Below are 24,380 nucleotides of genomic sequence, written 5' to 3'. Positions count from 1 at the left end.
ATGTATTTCTGTACGTTTGCAATGTTTAATTACAACCAAGATGTATGCTGGTTATCAGTAAGTGGCACCGTCCAGCAGATTAATTCCACACTGTGCCCAACTGGTGGTTCAACTGTAGGGTCCTACAAACCTGTAGAAGTGGTTTGACTTGAGCAGCTCTACAGCTTCATATACTTTGTGGATAGAAAGGAGGTGAGAGGCAGCCTTAACGTACTGATCTTGAAAACACAGCTGTTTGGCAAAAGCTTCCACGGCCCACAGCCACACATGGTAGCCAGCTAAAAAAAAAAAAAAAAAAAAAAAAATGACGGTTGAATAAGCAGCAGCAGGGGTAAGGAAAAAAAGAATCTACATTTGGAATGAAAACACCTTGGTTTTAGTCACTGCACTAAGTAGAGCATTTAGATACTCTGAATTCAGTTATCATTACAGATTATCTGCTTCATTTACTCGCCCTATACCCATGTTTTGAAACATAAATATTTTCTCTTTGATTAGCTAACACATAAAAAATAATGCAAAATTCAAAAGGTACAAGAGAATATGGAAGTCAGGGCAGTGATTAGCCTTGTTGGGATGTGTGGAGACTGAATGAACAGGAGCATGAGTGAAGCTTCCTAGGTGCTTTCTGGCAGTGTTATACTTCTTGATATGGTGCTGGTTACAAGGGTGTATTCAGTTTGTGCCATCATAACCTGTGTACTTCTTTTTTTTTTTTAAAGTATACTTGAATAAAGTTAAAAAACTGGGCATGGCATAATTTACCTTGTTATTCTGGTGTCCTCCCACCCAAACTCATCCAAATTCCTTTGCCTAGAGACAACCATTATTTCTAGTTTCTTTTGAAACCTTTTTGAAATACTATGTGAAGACAAATATAAATGACAGAGTAGTAAATATTGTCATGTATCAACATCTTGAGTCTTCTCCCTAATACGCTTTTGGAGCTTCATTCCATACTAGAATGCAAAGAGCTGCCTAATTTTTCCCAAGAGATTCTACTGCAGAGGTATGAGATTTAGCTAGTCTCTTACTGATGGACAGAGAAGTTCCTGTGGTCTTTTGCTATGACAAACACTGCTGTAATGACAGTGCCTGTATACTTGTCATTTTGCACGTGTGAGTACAGTTAATTTCCAACACCTAGAATTGCGGAGTTAAAGTTTTTAGACATGGCCAAATTGTCCTGCAAGAGAATGTCCATCTTTAGTGGACTTATCTTCAAGGTGATAGCCCTTTTGTCGAGAAGAACATACCAACTGGTGCCATAGCCACAAGACTGTCTGTCAGCTCCCCCCTTTCCGCTGCCGTCTGAAGAACACCTTTTAGATCTCCTTTCCAAAGCATGAGCTGGTGAAATAATTCAGGGTGGCCATTTTCCAAGTGACCCTTTCCTGTTTGGAGGAGACATAATGTTGGGAAGATGTTTCAGAAACCTGTCTGCACAGACTTTAAGAGAAGGAAAGTCAGGACGAAAAGAGGGGAACAAATTCCTATAATATGTTGTTGCTGGCTGATGGGTGAGTCATCTCTCAGAGTGTTCATAATGTGGTTTAAAGCCCACTCAGTCCCTTGTCCACCCACTCATTTTCACTTACACTCAGAGTGAACACTGTATGTTTAGGGTCCTATGAGAGATGCAAGGGGTATATGGGAATATGCAGATTGGGGAGCTCAAAACCTAGTTAGTTGAAATGTAAAACCAACCAGTATGATGCCACAGGATGGCAGCCATAAAATAGGTGTGTACAAAGTATTAGGGAAGCATGGAGATAGACTGGGTTATGTTGACTGGACTTGCCTCACCTTCAACCTCAATCATTCTGTACAGGGCGGTCCTGTCTGTGAAAAGTCCCAGGTGAAATCTTTCCTCAAGATCAGCAGACACGTCCTCATTTAGCTCTGCGAATTCAAAAAGACAAGAAAATGAGGTTACTGTTTTCTGCTCAATTACTTCCAAATGTGTGTCCAGACGACCCATTTCAGACAGTGAAGAGAAGTCCTGTGCCCTTGTTTACCCTAACAGAGACCCCTCCTGGTTACAAGGGTAGCAAAACATGAAAACACTGTGTTAAAGCTCAGCCTTGGCAAAATCCAGTGAGACAATTTAGTCTGCAGTTTGCTCAAATAAAGATGGGGAAGGGGTGAAAGAGGATGTAAAAAGCCAGCCCCAGGGGCACCTGGGTGGCTCGATTTGAGTGTCTGACTCTTAATTTCTGCTCAGGTAGTGGTCTCACGGTTGTGAGATTGAGCCCCTCGCTGGGCTCCATGCTGAGTGTGGAACCTATTTGGGATTCTCTCTCCCTATTTCTCTGCCCCTCCTCTGCCTCAAAAAAAAAAAAAAAAAAAAAAGGCCAACCCCAAATCCCAACAAGAAATGTCCTTAACATTTACTAGGACCCACCACAAAGGGATTCAATAATCATTCTGGTTTTTAAAAAGTCAACTGAGTAACTTTCCAGTAAAGTTAATAATGTAAAGCTATATGATAAAGTGTGTAAGTTACAGGAAGTCAAGATAAAGTCCCCAAAGAGGCTTATGTATGTAAGAAGAGCATAAAATATTTCTGGAGAGAGACAAAAACTGTTAACAGTGTGGTCTTGAGGGGAAATGTGAGGACTGGGTATCGGGGTGGGATGGGGATTTACATTCTTTTTGAATCTCTGAATTTCATTTTATCATGTGTATCTATTTTAAACATGTAAAATTCAAAAAAATACAGCTGTTCAAATATCAAAATAATGGGCCTTAAATGAGAGCTCTGCAAAAGTAAAATAAAAAAAACCTTCTATAACAAAAACTTCCACCAAATCCAAAAAAAGGAACTGCCATATTATGGGTATATTTCCAATAAGGAAATACTTTTTTTTCCAATTGAAGATACTGTTTTCCTGGGGGAAAAACAGTTGAAGGAGTTGATTCATGCTGAGGTATTTAAGCCATCATACCAATTCCAGCACATAGATGGTTGGTGACAACTGGATTTAGAACAATAAACCAGAGCACTACATCTCAAAGGCACTGGGGAGCCTGGCGGTGGGGCCGTGGGGGGGATGGAAGGTTGGAAAAGAATTTAGAAATATAAACAATTCTAGACATTTGTGTGCTCATTCAACAAATATACCAGCAAGCGCCTCTTATGTGCTAGTTCCCAGAAGACTATGGATGGGCCAAGGGAGTGTATTTTTGTACCTTTGGAGTGTTTTGCCGTTGCTAATACCAAACAGTCCTGATGAAGCTCCTCTTTGGACCTGTGGTCCAGGCTGGTAGTCAGTGGAAGCATGGAACGAGCTTTTCGCTTCTTGGTTATGGATTCTGAAATGTAATAAAAATATAGATGGTCTAAGAAGAGCTGATCAGAATCACAAACGGGATGGCCATTGTGCGATTGTAACCTACTGGAGGGATAATGCCGGTCATCAGAAAATTTGCTACTTATGAAGAAGCTTTCAGGTTAAGTTAGCTGGGGGCAGTGTGTACAACACACACAACACGTCCCTGTGAACACCTGTGAAGCATTATCAACAGTTGCAAAATGACACTTCCTCATGAAAACGTTAAAAAAATGTTTAAAATTGTTTAAGTGTTAAAAATGTTTAAAAGCATGACCCAAAATTGAAATAATCAAAACACAAATATTTAAAACCCAAGAAACAAACAAAAATCCTAATAACAAACCAACAACAATAAAAACCAAACATTTTTGACTGTTTTCAGTTGCATGTAATATCTGAGGATGCTTTAACAAAATATTTTAACCATTAGACACCAACCTGACTTCTCTTTAGGTGGCTCCTTTTTCAGTATTGTGACTTTGTTGTTAACAGTGATTTTTGACTTTTCAAAACCTATGGAAACCGGAGTGCAGGTAACTGGTTCTCTAGAAGCTGTATCATAGGAGATAAAGAAAAAAAGTTTGGAGGAGAACAATATAGAGTCTAGTTCTTTTTAATGATTAAGAACTAAACCAGGCTTAATATTATTTATGTATTCCATAACATGAGATAAAATACTTTCAAAAGGAAACATGGGTAGTCTCCCTTTTCCCACCTCACAAAATGTCTAAGTCTTAGAACTTTGACTGATTGATCTCAGGAGAAATTGTAAGTTTCTAGCTGCCACAACTTTATACCATAGGCCCAGGAGTTCTGAAACCTTGCTCAGATGACAAAAGACTTGTTACATATTTAGGTAACAAAGTATTAAGTGTATATATTTAATTACACAAACAAGGAACAACTTTACTAATAGAAATTATTAAGGGTATGTGATATGGAGTCACAGTCCTGAGCACACACAACCATGAACTTTAAAAAAAAGCCCAGCTGGGGGAAAAAAAAAACCGAAAAACCCAGCGGCTGGTCTACAGGGGTAAAGAACATTTTGTACAACCATTTTGTGATATAAAGGTGTTTTGATGAGCCTAAAAAAATAAATCCATTAAGCCTTTAGCTTTTTATTTTCCTAACCTTTTCCCAGGGTGGCAGTAGCTTCTAGGTCAGATGCTGGTAAGGGGCAGTGGTTTCTTTCAATAACTGTGGCTAGATGTGATACTGTGAAAACTTTTCCCATGTCAGTTTCTATGACTAAACTGCCCTGGTTTCACTTTGCCCCACAGTCTTATCCTGCCCAAGGTGCTAGGAAGTTTTTTCTAAAGACCTTCACTATTTCGATCCCAGTCTTCCACCAGATCCACTTTACCACTTCAAAGGGGTTTAGAGGCTTAAGATAACCTTTTAAGAAATGAATGGAGTTTCTAACGGCACCAAAGATACAGCTTAAGTTACAGAGATGGGACAATACATAGGTCAGAGACAGAGAAATTTCAAACTGAGTAAGGACCTGGCTTAGTTTCCTGGTCATGACTATCAAGTCCTAGAGAGTCCACAAAACACAGGATTTGGCCACATACCCACTGAGATGATGCTACTGGGTAGCTCTGGCTCCCGGGCTTCCTCCTCACCCTCCTGGTCCGACAGACCGTTCTCAACAGGTCCCGAGCTCTCCCTGATGCTCTCGTCTTCATTCCCGTCATACACATCCTGCTTTACAGGAGCTCTCGAGGTGGGCTTTTTCTTCTTTTTGGGCTTTGGCTTAGGTTGAGAGAGCCTTTTTTTCTCTAATTCAATACTTTTCTTACCTAGAGGTATCGCGATTAAGACAAAAGATAAAGTATAGATTCTTGGTTAAAAGCACTCTAGGAGACAATCTCCAAAACGTCCTCACTCTTTTTTTTTGATAGTATTCTCACCACTTCTCTTCCTTCCCCATGAATTTTTAGAGTTAGAGTATCAAAAAGTTAACCATACCAAACCCTTTTAGGATTTCATTAAACCATGAATATGATGCCCAATTATCCTTGAATACTTATAGTGTGTATCCTACACACAGGGACATTCTCCTACATTACCACAACACAACCAAGAAAATCAGGAAATTAACATCGATGCATTACTACTGTCTACTCCACAGACTGTATTCAAGTTCTGCCAGTTGTACCAAGAATGTCTTTTATGGCAAAAGGAATCAATCCAGGATTACATGATGAACTTGCCTGTTACATCTCTCTAGTTTCCTTCAGTCTGGAGGAGGCTCGTTTTCCTGTTAATTTGCATGACTTGAAACTTTTAAGATTACAGGGCTGTTATTTTGTTGATTTCCCCTACCACCTGATGTCTGCTATGATTAAATTTAGGTTTTACATTTGGGGTTGGAATACATAGGAGTGATGCTGTCAATGTAACACAGTGGGTAGCACATAGTTTCTACTTGTCTCATTATTTGTTTACTTCCATCACTAGATTAAGGGGGCAGGTTTCTCCCTGAAAACTTATTTTCCCTTTGTAATTAATAAGTTTGCGTCCACTAGTTTTACTATCCACCGATGTTTCTTGACAAAAAACTGTTACTATGATGGCTGAATGGTAATTTTCTAATTCCATCATCCATTCTACATTCATTAGTTGGCATTCTGTAAAGAGCTTTTGTTTCCCCCTGTTTATTTAGACCTTCATTCCTCACCCCCCCAATATGGACTCATGGATTCCTTTTTTTTTTTTAATTTTTAAGTTCATTTGTTTATTTTTAGAGAGCAACAATGAGCAGGGGAGAGGCAGAGAGAGAGGGAGAGATTCCCAAGCAGGCTCTGCGCAATCAGCGCAGAGCCCGACGCAGCGCTCAAACTCATCAACTGTGAGATCGTGACCTGAGCCTAAATCAAGAGTCAGATACTTAACCGACTGAGACAGGCAGGTGCCCCCTAGTTAGTTTTAATCCATTACTATTTATTTATTTTTTAAGTTTTAAAGCATTTATCCCTTGCTTTTTAAGTCGTCTTTATTGAGGTATAGTTTAACACAATATACCCACTTTTTAATACTTCGATGAGTTTTGACAGATGTATGGTCCTGTAACTCACCACTGCGAATAAAATATTTCCATTATCTCATTTCCTCATGCCTCTTTGCAGTAAGATGCACCCCCTTCCTGAGTCCCAGGCAGTTACTCATCTGCTGTCACTATAGTTTTGCCTTTTTAGAATTTCATATTGTAGATACTTGTGTTTCTGACTGCACATTAGAATTACACAGCATGCATTCTTTTGTGCCTGGCATCTTTTGTTCAGTGTAACATTTTTTTTGGATTCACACATTTTGCTATGTTTATCAGCAGTTACTTTCTTTTCATTGCTGAGTAGAATTCCACCGTAGGGATATACCAGTGTATTTACTGTGCCAATTGACATGTGGGTTGTTTCCAGTTTGTGTTCGTTACAGATAAAGCTACCAAGAGCATTTTTTTTTTTTTTTTTTACAAATCATCATGTGGATAGATCATTTCATTTATTTAGGCACATTGTTAGTTGTTTAATATATAACTGGTATCAGTTAATCTTTGCTAGCCAGGGAGTTCTTCTGTTCATTATTTTTTCAAGTTCAGACTGTCTCAGATTTGGTTAGTGGGAGCCCCTGCAAGCTGGCTTCTTTGTCCTCTTGACAGATCTCAGTTCTTTGGACATTTCCTTCCTTTGTGGCATTGGATGATGTGCCAGGCCCATCTTGTATTTTTCCTGCCTCAACCTGGAATTAGCCATTTCTCCAAGAAGCCCTGGTTAGTCTCTCTTAACAGAGAATGCTATCTAGAAACCAAGATGTGGGCATAGGTCTACTCGACACTATTTGGATGTTGTCCTAAGCCCCTCATGGCTGCCTTCCTTGATTAGGAAAGCAACCCGTGCTATGCTGTTGCTGCCACCTTAGAGAGCAATCCTGTATCTCCAGTGACCATTACAGAGCCCTACATGAATGTCCTCTTTGCTTGAGCCTGATCAACTTAGTTACTGAGGTAGGGAGAAAGGGAAGTAGGCAAGCATTTATGGGCTCCCAGTTCTGACTGACCTTGAGGAGGCCGAGAATGTTCTTGCATGGGAGTGAGCCATTTGTACACACAGAAGTCATCTGCCCCTGAGTAGATGCAGTCTGGATCCAGTGGGGACCATGCCACACAAAGCAGTCGACCTCGATGTCCTCGGAAGTTGCATAGAGGCTCTTCTCTGAGAGTATCCCACACCTAAAACCAAAAGCCACATGACAGCATAGATAATTTTTGGTTATTCTATTGCTTTGGGGAGCAGGTATAAATTTAAAAAGATTTAAACAAATCTGTGTACTCTTGTTTCCTCTTATGACTTATTATTTCCTCTTAGGTGTTCAAATTTCAGAAATGGTATTTCCTGTGTCATGAGAATTCTAATTCAGAACTCACAGCTGCATGTGTAGTCCATGCTTACAGTTCTAATTTTTTACAGGTGATTCTTCTGCCCCATTTCTTGGCAAATGATCAATTTCCTTACTGTTTCTTGAATTACTCCAGTCTCCATTTCACAGAGGGCAGCCCTTCATGGCTTCTTGGTTTGTGCAGATAACTCAATTACAACTCAACAGAGACTGACATCCATCACAGAGGTTATTAGCTCTCTAGTTACTAATGTCTATTCTGGTTCTGATATCTGAAAGTCCTATCTCATAGCTCAGGCTTGGCATCTCACTTTTATTTCTTCCAACCTGAAGATTTCTGACTTACAATTTATTATTAAAAAAATTGTTCATGATTTATAGCCATTTGTGTTTAAGACAGGAACAGGTACTTCTCACATCAATTTAGCCCATCTTATGACAGTAAGAATGAAATCTTAAAAGATACTAGAATTTAGCTAGTTCCCTATCAATACTTTCCCTTTCATCTAAGTAAAAAAAAAACCCCAACCCCCCCCCAAAAAACAATCTTAGCCTGCCAAAGGCCCGAATATGTGGGATGTTTTCTAGAGCTCAGAATATCCCTTTCTGTAGAAGATAATGGTGAGGAAAAGAATGTACACAACTGGGGGAAAAGAGGAAAGAGTTCAAATTAGAGTATGTGGTGAGGAACCCACAGAATCAAGGACACAATAGTACCTGAGCTGTACCATCGTAGGAAGCGGATACCAGCCTTCCATCATGATGTGGGCTCCATGCCACACTGGTAATCTTGGCTGTGTGCCCTGACAGGGTCCGGTAGGGCTCTGTAATGGTCACTGGAGATTCAGGATTGCTCTCTAAGAGACAAGGGAAAGATGACATTTCTACCAACAGCCAACAACAAAAAGACCCAGAGGAAGGTATTATTGTGGAGAGTCAAGATTTTGCCATATGCTTTCTAGATGACTTTCAGCAGGCAATGTTATTTATTGGTTAAGACTGTGGGCATGTCCACAGTGCTTGGCATATGGGTTTACTGCATTGTTAGCTGTCATTTTGTCTTTTCAAAAGCCACCAAAGTGAAAATAATACCTTTTGCATATGGTACCAAGGAGGATGTATCATCACTTTTATGGTAGCTAAAGATATATAATCTGAATCTATAAGAAAAACACCAAATTAAGGGGGCATCTACAAAATAACAGGGCAATATTCTTCAAAGATTAAAAACAAAATGGCTGTAGGGTTCCTGGGTAGTCCAGTCATTTAAGCATCTGACTCCTGATTTTGGCTCAGGTCATGATCTCTCAGCTCCTGACACCAAGCCTCATGTTGGACTTTGCGCCTGGGTGGCTTGATTGAGCATCCAATTCTTAATTTTGACTCAGGTCGTGGTCTCATGGTCATGAGATTGAGCCCTTCATTGGGATCCATGCTGAGTGTGGAGCCTGCTTGGGATTCTCCTTGTCCTCTCTCTCTCTGCCCCTCCCTTGCTCACGCGTGTGCTATCTCAAAAATAAATACAGTTTAAAAATGAAAAAGGGCTGAGAAACTATTCTAGATATAAAGGATATTATTGGATCAATCAACAAAACTAGAATATGGATGATAGATTAAACCATTGTATATTGTTAAATTAACTCAAGTTGATAGTGGAATTGTGGATTGTAAGGGAATATCCTTATTCTTACAAAATACACAAATATTAAGGGACATGGAGAGAATGACGCATTCAACACAAAAGGTTTGGGAAAAGTACATACACAGACACATAGAGAACCAAGCAGCAATTATCCCTTTCAGCCAGAACTGCCATTTTCTAATAATTTGCCACAAGGACCAACACAAAGGGAAAGAGGAGAGGTACTCGCTGTATGTTCCCTATGCCTTTTAGAAAACTTGGAGTTGTTCCTTTGGCCACATACATGTTAATCTACAAGAAAAGTGATACTGTGGACATCAAGGGAATAGGCACTGTACAAAAAGGAATGCCACACAAATTTTACCATGGCAAAACTGGAAGAGCCTATGGTGTTACCCAGCATGCTTTTGGCATTATTGTAAACAAACAAGGACAAGATTCTTGCCAAGAGAACTAATGTATGTATTGAGCATATAAAGCACTCGAAGAGCCAAGATAGCTTCCTGAAGCAGTGAAGGAAAATGATCAGAAAAAGAAAGAAGCCAAGGAGAAAGGTACTTGGGTTCAACTGAAGCACCCAGAGAAGCACACTCTGTGAGGACCAGCGGAAAGGAGTCTGAGCTGCTGGAACCCATTCCATATGAATTCATGGCATGGTAAATATAAAAAAAATAAAAGACCTTAAGGCTGTAAAAATGCTTCCCTTAACTGAGTAGGAGTGTGGGGTCCTCTCCCTGAAAGAAATATTTAAAGCAAAAAACAAAACAAAACAAAACAAAATGAAACAAAACAAAAACAAAAACCAAGCAAATATGACAAAATGTTAATAGCAGTTGAACGTTTGAACAAGAGTATGAGAGTTCCCAGTCTGAAAGGGATATTGATTCTGGCCAACTTTTTTCCTTGTTCTATTATTCAGTAGATAAAAAATAAAAAACAAGCTAAGGTATTAGTGTTAAAGTAGACAAAGATCTGCATTGCTCCGAGGAATTAAATCAATGCCCTCAGCCGAAGTGGATGCTTAACTTGGCATTCCGATAATAATGATAAAGACCAGGATAAGCTTTCTAACATATCATGCTCATTAGTTACACACTGTCTACTACTTATTGTTAGGAAAATCTGTCTATACTTTAATAGTTTTCCATATTGCTTTTAACTTGAGAGAACCACTGCTAGAATCATTTTTTGTTGTTACAGATAAGGATTCTCAGAAAACTACTGGAAATTCTAGAGAAAATGAAAATGTCAACTGTTTTCACTATTTTCACAGCACATACTTGGCACTACTCTTCAAACAGCACAATGTCAGATTATAATTTCTTCATATTAGGAAAGAAGTAATCGCACTTGTTTTGTATTAAAAAAAAGGGCTCTTCTAACCACCTATTATGGTTTTTGTGGGTGCTGAGCAGGGTCAAAGACTCCTTAAGGATTAAGTCATGGAAATGTGAAAAAGATCAACCTGCTAGGCAGGAATAGTACTTACCAGAACACATAGGTTCTGCAATCAGGCTTGAATCTAGGCTCCCCTCCACACTAGCTTTGGGACTTTAGGAAGTTAAGCTAACTTCTCTGGGCCTCAATTTAAACATCAGGAAAATGCGGCTAACACAGTCTACCTCACAGGACCATGAGAATTAGATATAGTCAAACATGGGAATGGGATGTGTGTGTAAAATACTCAAACACTGAAGGAAGAGGGTATAAACTGGCACAATCTTTTTGGAGCCACTTAGCAATAACAATCCTCTATTATTTTTTTTATTTTTATTTTACTAAAAAAAATTTTTAAAATGTTTATTTATTTTTAAGAGAGAGAGAGAGAGACACCACACGTGAGCAGGGGAGGGGCATGGAGAGAGGGAGACACAGAACCCGAAGAAGGCTCCCGGCTCTGAGCTGTCAGCACAGAGCCCAACACGGGGCATGAACCCACGAACTGCGAAATCATGATCTGAGCCAAAGTTGGAGGTTTAACCAACTGAGCCACCCAGGTGCCCAGCAGTAACAATACTGAAAAAAAAAACTGGAGAAAACATTCAGCAAACTCATCATGCTGGTTATGACTGAGGGATGTTATTATGGGAGGAACTTCATTTTTTAAGTTAACCTTTTTGTCATGTTTGAAATTTTTGTCTTATTATAAGTAAGATGAATATATTACTTTTGAAAGCAGAAGCAACAATAAGAATAACATTTTAATACCAAAAAATAAGTAAAAAGGTACAAAACTTGGAATGCAGAATAGCTGAACACATATGGCCCCAGGATGTAAGAAAGCAAAGTTACCTATGACAGTCTTCAGGTTGTGCACATAAATGACCGCATTGTTGGACCCAGAGGCCATCAGATAGCTCAGCTCCGGCTGACTGCCGTGCTCATGATGCCAGCTAATGGTATTCACAAGCTTGTGATGCTGCTGGATGGTACATATCAGTTTCAGGTTGGGAACTTGAAATATTTCTATTGATCTGGAGTCACAAACCCATGAGACAAGAAAGATGGATGGTCAAATTACAATCTAATGCAAACAAGTATCTCCCTCATTCCATCACTCAACTAAAGGTGAAATGGAATAGGATAACCCTATCTATCACTGCAGAGGTCACTCTCTTATAGAGAGCCAAAAACAAAAAGTTGTTTTTTTAAACAAATGTATTCAGCTTTGAAAAAATCCCATCAATCTCTGGGCAGCAGTTGTGTTTATCAGGCTCTTGTAATAAACGGTGCTATGGAAAAGCTAAAAGAATTAATGAGCTAATGGCTAAATTAGGACTATGTAATTAGGATCAACATTGGAAAGAGCATGGTGAGGTCTAAAAACCATTTCTTCCCAGGCTTAGTTTAAAAAAATGAAGGACGATTTATGCATTTCAGTGCAGACCAACATTTTGTGAAGCATAAAACAGCTGAAACACTGAATGGGCAAACATTTCTTTAGACTGAAAATACCCAACTTATTTTGCATTCTCAAAAATACAAAGAGCTTCCAGATCATTCAAGGATATTAAGGACAGATCAGAATATCATATTCAACTAAGCTACCCCAACTAAAACTATAGATGGCATTAGTCAGCTTTTGATCAAATGTGTAATACATACAAAAACAAAGTTTTCTGAATTTGTGTTTTTTTAAGAAACAAACACATACCCATCTTCGTTGCCAAGGGCCATGATTTTGCCATCTGCTTTCCAGCTGACCTCTGTGTGTACAGGCAATTTGTACTAGAAAGCAAAACAAACCAATCTTGACTAAAAGCACACTGTTCTTCTCTCCGCATGTCTTACAAATCAATAATGACAGCATGAGAAAAAAAATCCCTAGTTTGAAATGTTCTAATTTTACAACTTGTACATAATCTACATAATTAGCCAAAGAGTTACTAAGAGCAAATATTCAAATTGTAATGTCCTTAATTGGGACAAAAAAGAGAGGCTAGTAAATACCCAATGTCTACAGTGTCTAACCTTGTAAAATAAACTTTTTAATTTTTATCCCACAACAGAGAGTGTAACATGTCCATTTAAGAACGTGGGGGTCATGTCTCCTTAACAAAATAAGTAACATATATATATATATATGTATGTATATACACACACACACACGTCTATACGTATACATACATATACATACATACACATGTCCTTGTTTTCTTCCTATTTCTATTTCTTTTCTTCCTTCCTTTCCCTTTCCCTTTCCTTTTCCCTCTCCTTTCCCTTCCCTCCTTTTCCCTCCCTCTCTTTCTCTTTCCTTTCCCTTTTCCTGTTCCTTTTTTTAATAACTCGGTTGGTCTTTCCCCAAGGCTGACTGGGCCCTCTTGTTTTCTTACTTGTCTCTTTAGACCACCTCATGTATGCCCAACAGCTTCATCAGCTACCGTTCACGTGAAGGAATTCCAAGTTTCTTTCTTTTTTTTTTTTAAAGATTTTACTTTTAAGTAATCTCTACACCCAATATGGGGCTTGAAACCACATCCCCAAAATCAAGAGTCGCATACTCCACTGACTGAGCCAGCCAGGCACCCTTCCTTGTATATATATTCAACTGCCACAAAACTAAAAGCTCATTAGGAACAGGAATTTTGTCTCTTTTATTCATTGCTGAATGTTAATGTTGAGACATTTAATGAAGGGATATAGTCAATAAAAATAATTCAGTTTATGACTAAATGTAATTTTTATGGTAGCCATTCAAAAATAATGAGCACCAACAAAAATACTCATTTGAAAGAGTAAAAGAACTCTCAACATATTTCACTTCAAAAGACAGTTCTGACGTTGATAAAATGGTAAGGCAAAAGTGATTAAATGTGGATATCTGGGTCAAGGATAAAAGGGAATTATTTGTATTATTTTTGTGTAAATGTGTTAATTATTTCAGTAAAAAATGGAAAATTAAAATGGCAATTCTGTCTTGAGCAAAATACCTTCTAGCCACACTTGGCCACCATATTATAGTTATCTTTACCAAGGTCTCCCTCTGGAGTAAGTAGCTGGCCTAAAAAGGATGCTTCATATCCAAGATCTGAAAGTTTATCATAAATCACCATGGCAATTGAGACAAACTTTTTTTTTTTTTATTTTTTTATTTTTTTTATTTTATTTTTTTTTTTTTAAATTTTTTTTTTTCAACGTTTTTTTTTTTTTTATTTATTTTTGGGACAGAGAGAGACAGAGCATGAACAGGGGAGGGGCAGAGAGAGAGGGAGACACAGAATTGGAAACAGGCTCCAGGCTCCGAGCCATCAGCCCAGAGCCTGACGCGGGGCTCGAACTCACAGACCGTGAGATCGTGACCTGGCTGAAGTCGGACGCTTAACCGACTGCGCCACCCAGGCGCCCCAAACTTTTTTTTTTTTTTTGTGGTTAACTTCCTTGCTTTACTCAGGTATAAAGACTTCTACATTATGTTTTATAAATCACAAATTCACTGAAGCTCTTAAGAACATCTAAGAAATCTGAGTGAGCATAATGGATATCTTTAATAATGGCATTTATTATGCAAAATGGGAAACCAAGAAGATGTAGAGACTTGGAGAAGACTTTACATCATAAGAACTCACTTTGATTGAATTAGTGTCCCTGATTAGTTTGTTGATGTCATAGGCCTCTCCACCAAGCTTCCAAGGGTTATGCTGTAAGACAATCCCTTCCCCTCCACAGCTGTATAAAGTAAGGGAAGGTCTGTCTCCTTCTCCTCCTAAGTGAGGTAAGAAAAGAAAGCTTATCATTTTTGCAATTCAGCAGCTTAACGACTGGTTACTACAGTACAAGTATAGCATAGTCTGAGTTGTTTTAAAAGAATTATATTAACACACCAGAATAAAGTCACTGTTCTTTGTATATGAACACAGTTGTTGGGAGGAGTAAAAAGACACTAAATCTAAACTAGTATTTCTAATGTAACAGATCTGCTTTAAACACTCTTCTGCCATTCAAATAGTACGGGTGCCAAAGTTGGGGTCAAAAAACATGTTCTCAGTGTTTATGAGAATTTGCCTTTTGTTTCAGAAATGAGCACCCTACTCTTTGGGCATTTAAATATATGGAGCTGCAGGCTTTCCTAGGACTAACTCTTAAGTTATAGGAAGTCACAAGCTGTCCTCAGAGCAATGATTTCTTTAGTATTATGGCAATCTTCTTGTTGACCTTTAACAAGCAAACAGTGGTTCTTGTTGGTTTCTGTAAGGACAAGTTTCATTTTCACTACTGCTAGAACTATGCCTGGTGCAAATCAAGAATCCAGTAAACAGTTGTTAAATGAATGAAGGAATGAACTACAGCTACAGGGCTGCTTGAGTTCTCATGACTTCCATTATCCTCTCTGTGTAGTGCAATTACTATGGAAATGGACAGATGTTTCATTATAGCTGGTTAAGAAAAGTTAAGCAAAAACATCTGAATACACGGACTGATTTTTTTTTTTTTTAAGTTTATTTATTTTGAAAGAGAGAGGGAGGGAGGGAGTGCATGCATGAGTGGGAGAGGGGCAGAGGGAGAATCCCATGCAGGCTCTGTACTGTCAGCGTGGAGCCCGACATGGGCTCCCATGAACTGTGAGATCATGACCTGAACTGAAATGAAGAGTCAGATGCTAGACCAGCTGAGCCATCCAAGCACCCCATGAATACACTTATTTTAAAAGATACTCTGAAAGACCTATCTCTTTAGGGATAAGAAAGAGAGGGCTGAGCAGCCAGAAGAGGGAAAGGGTCAGAATACAGTAAAGACAAGAGATCATTTCAGGAATTCTAAGTTTGCTGTAACTATAGGTGAAAACAGATAATCATTACTGCATTACTATAGTTAAATAATATTCTAATTCTGATCAAATTAAAAAGTGATAGCAAATTTTGGTGAACAAATTTTAGGTTGGATACCAGGAGCCAACATGAGACAACTACATGCACAATGGAAAAATTCAGCTAGAAGAGACCAAATAATGCTTAAGAGTTTGGGGATGCTTAATATGGGCGAATGATTTCTAACATCACCTGCTATGACTGCCCTCATGGACCTCTGGGGACACAGTAGTCTGCATAAGCAATCACTGCACTAGAATATTTGTAACTTTCCAGCTTGAGTGTCTTACAATTAAATTAAAAGAAAGAGAATACTCTCATGTTTGCTAGAGAATGGCTCAGATACTCACCGAGTGAAATGGGGGGCAGTGGTGGCCCCCAGGCTAAAGTGTACACAGTCTTCTTATGATACGTGCTGGAAATCTGTGGTGGTCTGGAGGGAAGGGGGATTACAAAGAAAGATTTAAACAGAAGACACAGTGGAAAACAGACCCATCTTCACACTTTACCCAGAAAAAAATATTATCCCCCCCCCAAATCTGGCCAGTTTGTAATAATTTTCCCCCCGCCCCGTCTCTCCGAGTTGCCCACTTTACTTAAATGTCACGTATTCTAATATTACTGTAGTTATAAGCACTGTAAAGGCTATCACAACTGAAGAAATACTGAACAAGGCAGAAAATGCAAACTAGTCAGCCCAGAACTAAGGTTACTGCTAAGCATATACAGTCATCATATAAATATAACCCATCTCACCTTCAGATAAAAGACTAGAAGTCATTTTAGGCTTACCCTGTCATTAATATCATATTCTTAAACTAAGACAAGATTTTAGAATAGTTCAGTTTTAAAGTTTTTGTAAGAAAACTTGCTCTTGAGGGTAATTTTGAAGGCTGTGGTGATTAATGACATGTGAGGTGTCAGTAATGGGCAGTGTGGCTGTTACCTTAACTGTAAACTGTATTCTTTGTAGGATTTGAGAATTCCAGGAATCCAGAACCTATGACAAAACTAGCTGCTGACTTATTTATTTCTATGTTTCTGGCACATTTGTTGTTGTCATTCTAGACAATAAACCCCAATTTCTCTGGGCTGAAAGAAACAGAATAAGTATCTGTGGCTGAATGCCTAACAGTGTATCTAGGGCAGCACCCTTCCTTCTACTACACACCTCATAATAACCAGAAGATAGTAATTTCATAGAATTAGTCGGTTTTGTGATGACATATAGTTTTATTTTCTTACATGCCTCTTTGCAATAGTGTATTATTTTTTGAGAATTGAAAGTGGAGTTTACCAGCTGCAGAACGAAAGAATGCAGGTAACTAAGTGCATGTAGGTTCACATGTGTACCTCAAAATTGCATCTAAAAAGGTTAACTCTGAGTATAGTAAATAATTCTTACTTAGAAATGAATGATCTGGAACAGGTAGGCAAACTTACCCTGTACAGGACAGACAGTAAATATCTAAGGCTTTTTGAGCCTTGAGGTCTCTGTCATAACTCCCCCACCCTGCTCTGGTAGTGTGAAAGCAGGCTCCGATAAGGTGTAAACAAATGAGTGTGGCTGGGTTCCAATAAGAGCTTTGTTTATGGACACTGAAATCTGAATTTTATTTAATTTTCATGTGATGAAATATTCTTTAATATTTTCCAAATAATTTAAAAAGGTAGAACCATTCTTAATTCATGAGCCATGGCTCCCCAATCCCTGGTCTAGAACAGTGCTGCTCAGTAAGCACTGGGCCTTGTGCACTTGAAATGTGGCTCATGAGAGCAAGGAACTGAACTTCTCATTTTATTAAATTTTAGTTCTTTTAACTGTAAATAGCTACATGTGGCTATCAAACTGAACGGTGCAGGTATGGAATCTACTCAAGCATCTAGGATAACTGTGTTCAACAGTTGCATAATGTGAGTTTTATGTATGAACCACATAGGCATCTTAAAACTTTCTTGTAGCCACATTAACAGAAGCAAAAGAAATAAGTGAAATTCAATTTTAATAATGTATTTTATTTAGCTCAATATACAGAAGTATTATCTTTTAAAATATAATCAAAATAATTACTGAGACATTTTAATTTGGAGGCGGGGGAGGGACTATCTCTGAACTCTGGCACGCATTTTACACTGACAGCATATCCCAGTAGTCCCCTTGGCTAAGGACAACCAGAATGGACGATGAAGCTCAATACATAACTTCTAGTTTACAGGACATATAGGGAATACTGAAATGAGTTAGAAGTCAACACAAAGACCAAAATGTAAAATATTCTACAAAAAAACTTACCCAGAATCTTCAAACTGAAAAGGCAAATGTTATGAAAGAAGTGGGGGGTGGTATTCTAGAATAAGAGAGACTAAAGAGACCTAACAAAATGCAGTGTGTGAACCCAAACTAAAAATGGATTTGAAAAAGAAAAAAATAGCTAGGAAAAGCATTTTTGGCTCAATTGAGGAAATCTGTACATCGACTGGATATTAGATATTACAGAATTACTGTTAATTTTAAGTGTGCAAAAATAAGGCAAGTATGGCAAACTGTTAACAGTTGGTGAATCTAGATGGAAGGCAGAGATGTTCTCTGTACTACGCTTTCAATGTTCATGGATGCCTGAAAACTTTTGTTAAGAAAAGCTGAGGGAAAAAATAAACCAATGGTTTATTTTAGTGGTAACCATAGGTCAGACAGGCTGAACCACCACCTGAAAACATTTTTTAAAAATCAAATTCCAAGCTGTAAGCCTCAGACTCAGAGCCAGAATCTGAAAGATGTTTCCCAGGCCAATTCCGACGTATACCCAGGTTTATGAATCAAAATTAACTCCATCATCTACATTATGGCCAATGGGCTAAACAATCTTTTATTTCTTACTTGTTGGAGTAGGTGTCATACAATCCCACTTTTCCATCATCAGTTCCAAAAGCTAAACAGCCTTCCTTGGTTGGGTGCCAGCACAGCTAGAAAACATGAGGGAAGCGGCATACTGTTAAGGGAGCCCTTAGGTTATCTTTTGAGCATCCAAATGGAACACTTTCACGCTCTTGGTGTCTCCTAATTTAAAAAGTAACAAATTCTCATTTAAAAGAAACAAAGTATTAAAAACAATGTGAAAGTCACGGGTCATCTCACTTGTTCAAAACACCGCACTGCCCATTTTATATCTTGCCAGATATTTTTTATGAATAAAGTTAAATATATACAGTTGAAAAAAAAATAGGCTCAAATATTTAAATGATGTGTATGAAACACTGTCGAGTGGGGATAAAAGATTCCAGAATAGTTTAGAAAATAAGATCCTGTTAATAATAAAATTTGGAAAGATATATCACAGGTTGTCAACAGTGCTTCTCTGGATAATGAAAGTGGGAGCATGGAGTGGAGAGTAGGAAAATATTTTGCTTCCTACACTCCTATACTGTTTGGTTTTCTTTTTTTCCCTTTTAATTGGTACAATTTTTTTTTTTTTTTTACTAAAGTATAATTGACATACAATGTTGTATTAGTTTTAGGTGAACAATATAGTGATATGACAATTCTGTATGGTCTTCTTTTTAACCACAAACATTTACTGCTTTTAGACTAAAGAGCCACAACAGAGGTATCACTTTGGAGAAAAACAAAAAAAATTATACATATTGTTGTGTAACCTGCATTCCATGTTTTGTAATTTTCATTTTTCATGAATCATCAACATCTTTCCACATCAAATAAAGAGCCACATTATCATTTTTAATAGTGTGATACTGTTTATTATGTGTTTATAACTTTATGTATTTTCTGTGAGTACACATGCAGGTTATTCCAAATTTCTTACTAAAACAACTACTTATTTGAAAAAAAGTTCAAGAGAGCTCAAAGAAATCATCCTTACCGCTGTAACCTTGGACTTGACCCCCTGCCAAAAATTTTTCACATCATAGTTGTTCTTTATGGAAAGTGTATTCCATACGCGGATCATACCATCTCCAACGCCTATGGCCAAACAGCCCATGTCCACAGGAGAGAAAGCCAGGCTGTAGGCAAATCCACCAAGGGAAGGCAGGGACCAGCAGCACTCTAGGGTGGCCATGTCCCAACATTTTACCTAAAAATATCCAGGGTTAGGGTTTAAATGTAAAAAAAAAAAAAAAAAAAAAAAAAAAAAAAAAAAAAAAAAAATCAGAAAAATAGGAAAAAGAATCAACATCTCAAACAGGATGGACTCAAAGAATGGGTAATATAAAGAATATATAATAATAACATATAAAGAATATATATTATAATATACAAATATAATTTATTCTAATAGGTAGTAGGAAAAGTATCTCTTAGGAAAAGAAAAAGTAATAAATTGTAGGCCCAAAGGGATCTTAGAATATATTTATTCCCAGAGATGTTAAGTGAATTCAGGGTAAATGAATAAAACCAGATACAGGCCGCTCATTTCCCAGAGTCCAGCAGCCTTTCCACTGTACTGTACTATAGCATTGGTAATCTCATTTAGCAAATCCTAACTAAGAATGAAGATGGTCTCAGGACAGTGGGAAAATGAGAGGGGCTATCTCAAAAAGCAAAATATCTTATCCCCAGGGGAAGGAGGAATGCTACATTTTTAATCTTCACTCATTTAACAGAGAGGTTTGGGAGAAAACAAAGTCTATCAAATAAGCCTAGCCTAACTGCAAAACAATGAAGTCACAGATTCTTAAATATAGCCAATTCTCTCTTGGAGATTTCATCAAGAGCAGATGGTTCTGCTACCTTAACTATAGACAAGAATATTTTAAAGCCAAAGCATGATGGTCTCATACATCCTTCCCTGGACACATCTACGATCTTTCACCATAGCTGCTCTAACAAAAAGGCATCTTGGTGGTTTCTCACCTTTCCCCTAACTCTCTGCTGTTCCCACAGTTAGCTCTGGTCAGTAACAGTAACAGTAACTCTGAGATTGGGCTGGGCATGGGGGTGTAAGGCGGGGCGTGAGAACTGATGGATGGTTTGAAAAGCCCTCTGATCCTATCCAATTCCTAAATCACGGGCCCTACAATGGTGAATGCAAACTAAGCAGTGCTTACATCTCTATCCATTGATGTGGAAAGCAGCAGCTGTTTGTCGTCCTCCGTTTGTAAAGGGCATAAGTTAAACACAATTCTTGAATGATTCTGCCCTTCTGATGAAGCACTAAAGAGGGTATATTTCCGTCTCCAGGACTGAGTGAGATCCCACAGCAACAGCTCACCTCTGTGAGGAAAAACAAGCACTAGTTCTCTTTCACAAGCAATCTGGAAACGAGATGTGGGGAGAGTGTGGGCCCTCAGTTGCCAAATAATTTCTATCAGTTGTTCTTTTAAGGAGAAAAAAATTGCATATTCTGAAATGTGCACAGAACAGCTCAGAAAGAACACACAAAAACAAGGTGTCACTGTCTATGGAGAAGGGAACCTAGTTGCTGGAGACAGAGCAACTCTGGTTCTTACCTTATTTTGAACCCCGTCAATGTGCTGCACTTCCTCTGGAACAGATTTTCCTAACAGTTTTAATAGTAAAATGCCACCATAATTTGCACAGCCCCAAAGCTTAAACACATACTATACTCTCTCTTTTTTGGGATGGTGTGGGAGAGTAGGGCCATGACCAGCATTTTAGGGGGGGATTTTTATCTGCTTTCCCTGTACCATTTCATTTGAAATCAGGGCCTTTATCTGCTAAATTCACTTATTACCTCAAACAACTAGAAGCTAGTACTCACTAAATTCTGTTCAATGAATGGCTATAATCATCCAAAGAGATGGGAATTCTCTAAGCTCCCTCTTTTACACATGATGTAATTGAAGTTCGAAGGGTCACACTCATGAACACATAGAAGGTAAGAGACTGATCTGGAAATGCAATTTGGTCTGACTTTGGAGTCCATGCTCTTAATTACCAGGCTATACTTATTTGGTATTTTTTCAGCACTGTAAGTAGACAACACAGGTATCTGTCCCATGATTTTTCCATTACAAATGGCCTGTCACAGTATAAGCCTTAGCCCTTGCCTTTTCCATCTTCTATGTCTAGAAAGAGGAGCCTAGGAATTCCTCAAGAAGCTAGAGAGGAAAACAAAATATGTCAGAGAGGGCATGACCAGAAAAACTTACCCAAAACAGCTGGATACCAGCTGTGTTGGTTGATCCTTGGGCCAATGCAGTGTCAACCAAAGGCGTTCTTTAATAGTTGGGTCTATACCCCCTCCTCTTCTCTTCAGAAAGGGCAATTTCAAAACCATCACCCCTGCAGATTGAAAGAAAGTCGGTGGGTGCTCAAGTCGGTGAAAACACACGTGCAAAGTCCCCAGCAGTTCACAGTACAGTTTAAAAGTTTGTTAGTTTGGTTACTTAGAATGCAGACCTCATTTTCTCATGGAAACGTTATTACACATAGTTTTAATACTTGTCTAATTCAGGTAAAACAAACTTTTTATAGGCTATCCTGGCAACCTGAGCACACATTAATATTGTCTGTTTGGGAAAATGGGGTTTCAACTGGAATTGTGAACCCAGGTAGTAACACAACTCCAGATTCTCCAAAGTTGGCAGGGGAGAGTGGCAAGAAATCTAACAAGGTTTAGAAGTTACCCTTCTGGAGGGATCCTGGGCCTTATGTTGTCCCACCTGGGAGTATCAGCCCTAGTATCTCCAAAAGCAGTCCAAAATTCTTTAAAAAAATTCCATTTTCCAAAATTATTGTATTAGTTACCACTGACTATGTTAGAATTATGGCCAAGCACTATGCTATTTGCTTTATATGCACTAAAGCATATAGAGAAAGAAGACTGCTATAAAGACAAAGGCTAGAGTTTTATTATAAGTGTAACATCCACTTTGCTTGGAGTTCCTCTCAATTTCTAAATTGAAGGCAAATGTTCTGTTCAAAGAGAGAAGCCTGGGAAAGCCGAATGACTGAGGGTCCCTGAAATTTGGATAAAATGAACTTTAACATTTAAACATGCGCTTCTACACTGGGTACGTATTATTCTGCATTTGTGTATTAAAACCTTTAGCTCTAGGGGCGCCTGGGTGGCTCAGTTGGTTAAGCGGCCGACTTCAGCTCAGGTCGTGATCTCACGGTCAGTGAGTTCGAGCCCCGTGTCGGGCTCTGTGCTGACAGCTCAGAGCCTGGAGCCTGTTTCAGATTCTGTGTCTCCCTCTCTCTGACCCTCCCCTGTTCATGCTCTGTCTCTCCCTGTCTCAAAAATAAATAAAACGTTAACAAAAAAAATAAATAAATAAAAAAATAAAAAAATAAAAAAAAAACCCCTTTAGCTCTAGAGATCTTTCCCAATCCTCTGATTCAGGCCTTGCCAAGTTCCAACATTCCTATCCTTATAACCAACATCTTGCCTTCCGTGACAAATGATGACCCTTCTATGAACGCATCAGAAACCCTCTTTGGTCCAAAACCAAAGTCAGATGTTCAGAGCACAGGGAGTTCTAGCCCAGGCTAAACTAGTGAAGTAACTTCCTGGATAGAAAAGTAAAGAACTGCCTTCTAGCTGATGACACACTCTTAGGATAACAAGACACAATAAAAAAGTTTCTACTTCTACCAGTCACTATAGGTTATATCACAAAAGAAACACCAAACATGAATCTTACCTCGGCCTCTAGAGCAGCTCCAGATTCGAATGGTCTGATCTTTGCTTCCAGTGGCTAAGTAGCAGCCTTTTGTTACTGGAGTTTGTGCTGTGACTTTACCATTGGGAATTGCAGGTTCTTCTAGGGTAGAGATGGTAATTTTGTTTTTAATTTACATGAAACATGAACTTGTCAAAAGAAAAACTAGTTTTCAAGGGATCCTAAAACTTAGATATTACATTTATAGATCTGATCTGTAAGAGCTAAAGTTTTAAATGTAATTCAAATGATACAGTTTTATCCACATTGTTCTTTAGATCTTAAATCATCTCTACCTGAATTTTCCTCTTGACTTATGGATAAACAATCTTCGCCAGGCAGGGGACACCAGGCTATGGAGTGAATCTCATCATCGTGGCCTCGAAGCCTGTGAATAACTTCTCCTTTCTTACTGATGTCAATTATAACCACTATGCCATCCTTGTAGCTAAAAAACAAGAGTTAGAAATATTACTGGAAAATGAAGACAGAACAGTAAACATTCTGACTTAAGAGTTATCACTCTACATTTCTAAAAGGTAAGTGTATTTGGAGGAAGAGGGAAGGGAAGAAAGAAAGAATCTTGTTTTGTCCTTTTTTCCAAAGTGTTCACTTTCTGTTTCCTGGTGGTCCTGACACATTTGTGCCCCACCTCTCCAATCAAGCTCTTGGCACTAAGTAATACTGCATACACTGCCTGGCAGCAAGCTCAAGGTGTAAAGCATGCTTGTGTTTGAAGGGAACTTACAGAAGAATGGTTATTTTGGGGGCCCAGCAATCCCTCTAATTCCAGATGAATTTGACCTAACGCACTTAAACCTATTCCCCGGCCCTTTTTAAATACGTGATCCTATTTCTCTAACTATGAACTTAACAAAAGCTGCAGTACTGTAGCTTCTAGATCTGGGTATTTCAAGACTATCATTTTTGAATTCAGAGGAAGCTGAGAAATTCTTATAGTTTTTTCACACACATAAAGAATACCGAAGAACCAGCTTAAGAAAAGAATACACCCAATTACCAATATAGTTGAAATCCTTTGTACGTCCCACC

At 38.5% G+C, this 24,380-nt stretch overlaps 2 protein-coding genes across 3 annotated transcripts in view; one reads left to right on the top strand and one right to left on the bottom strand.

Moving 5' to 3' along the window:
• Nucleotides 1–5,726, top strand: part of CNOT8 (CCR4-NOT transcription complex subunit 8) — a 36,444-nt gene extending 30,718 nt beyond the window's left edge. For both annotated transcript variants that reach the window (XM_042948489.1, XM_042948488.1), the window contains exon 7: nucleotides 5,392–5,726. In XM_042948489.1, coding sequence (XP_042804423.1) covers nucleotides 5,392–5,571 — 180 coding nt within the window. In that variant the 3' untranslated portion in view covers nucleotides 5,572–5,726. The remainder of the gene's footprint in view (nucleotides 1–5,391) is intronic.
• Nucleotides 1–24,380, bottom strand: part of GEMIN5 (gem nuclear organelle associated protein 5) — a 39,905-nt gene that overhangs the window by 11,233 nt on the left and 4,292 nt on the right. The window contains exons 4-21 of the mRNA XM_042948487.1: nucleotides 23,624–23,775; nucleotides 23,310–23,429; nucleotides 21,813–21,945; nucleotides 20,748–20,913; nucleotides 19,562–19,774; nucleotides 18,562–18,647; nucleotides 16,034–16,116; nucleotides 14,445–14,581; nucleotides 12,533–12,606; nucleotides 11,671–11,852; nucleotides 8,454–8,593; nucleotides 7,398–7,569; nucleotides 4,913–5,140; nucleotides 3,774–3,887; nucleotides 3,193–3,315; nucleotides 1,807–1,902; nucleotides 1,257–1,394; nucleotides 131–278 (exon numbers count right to left, since the gene is read on the bottom strand). Coding sequence (XP_042804421.1) covers nucleotides 131–278; nucleotides 1,257–1,394; nucleotides 1,807–1,902; nucleotides 3,193–3,315; nucleotides 3,774–3,887; nucleotides 4,913–5,140; nucleotides 7,398–7,569; nucleotides 8,454–8,593; nucleotides 11,671–11,852; nucleotides 12,533–12,606; nucleotides 14,445–14,581; nucleotides 16,034–16,116; nucleotides 18,562–18,647; nucleotides 19,562–19,774; nucleotides 20,748–20,913; nucleotides 21,813–21,945; nucleotides 23,310–23,429; nucleotides 23,624–23,775 — 2,505 coding nt within the window. The remainder of the gene's footprint in view (nucleotides 1–130; nucleotides 279–1,256; nucleotides 1,395–1,806; nucleotides 1,903–3,192; nucleotides 3,316–3,773; nucleotides 3,888–4,912; nucleotides 5,141–7,397; nucleotides 7,570–8,453; nucleotides 8,594–11,670; nucleotides 11,853–12,532; nucleotides 12,607–14,444; nucleotides 14,582–16,033; nucleotides 16,117–18,561; nucleotides 18,648–19,561; nucleotides 19,775–20,747; nucleotides 20,914–21,812; nucleotides 21,946–23,309; nucleotides 23,430–23,623; nucleotides 23,776–24,380) is intronic.

This window comes from Panthera leo, chromosome A1 (assembly GCF_018350215.1).
Source record: "Panthera leo isolate Ple1 chromosome A1, P.leo_Ple1_pat1.1, whole genome shotgun sequence".
In the NCBI taxonomy this organism is placed as follows: domain Eukaryota; kingdom Metazoa; phylum Chordata; class Mammalia; order Carnivora; family Felidae; genus Panthera; species Panthera leo.
Note: the sequence above shows the minus strand (reverse complement) of the source record. Positions and strands in the feature narration are given on the sequence as shown.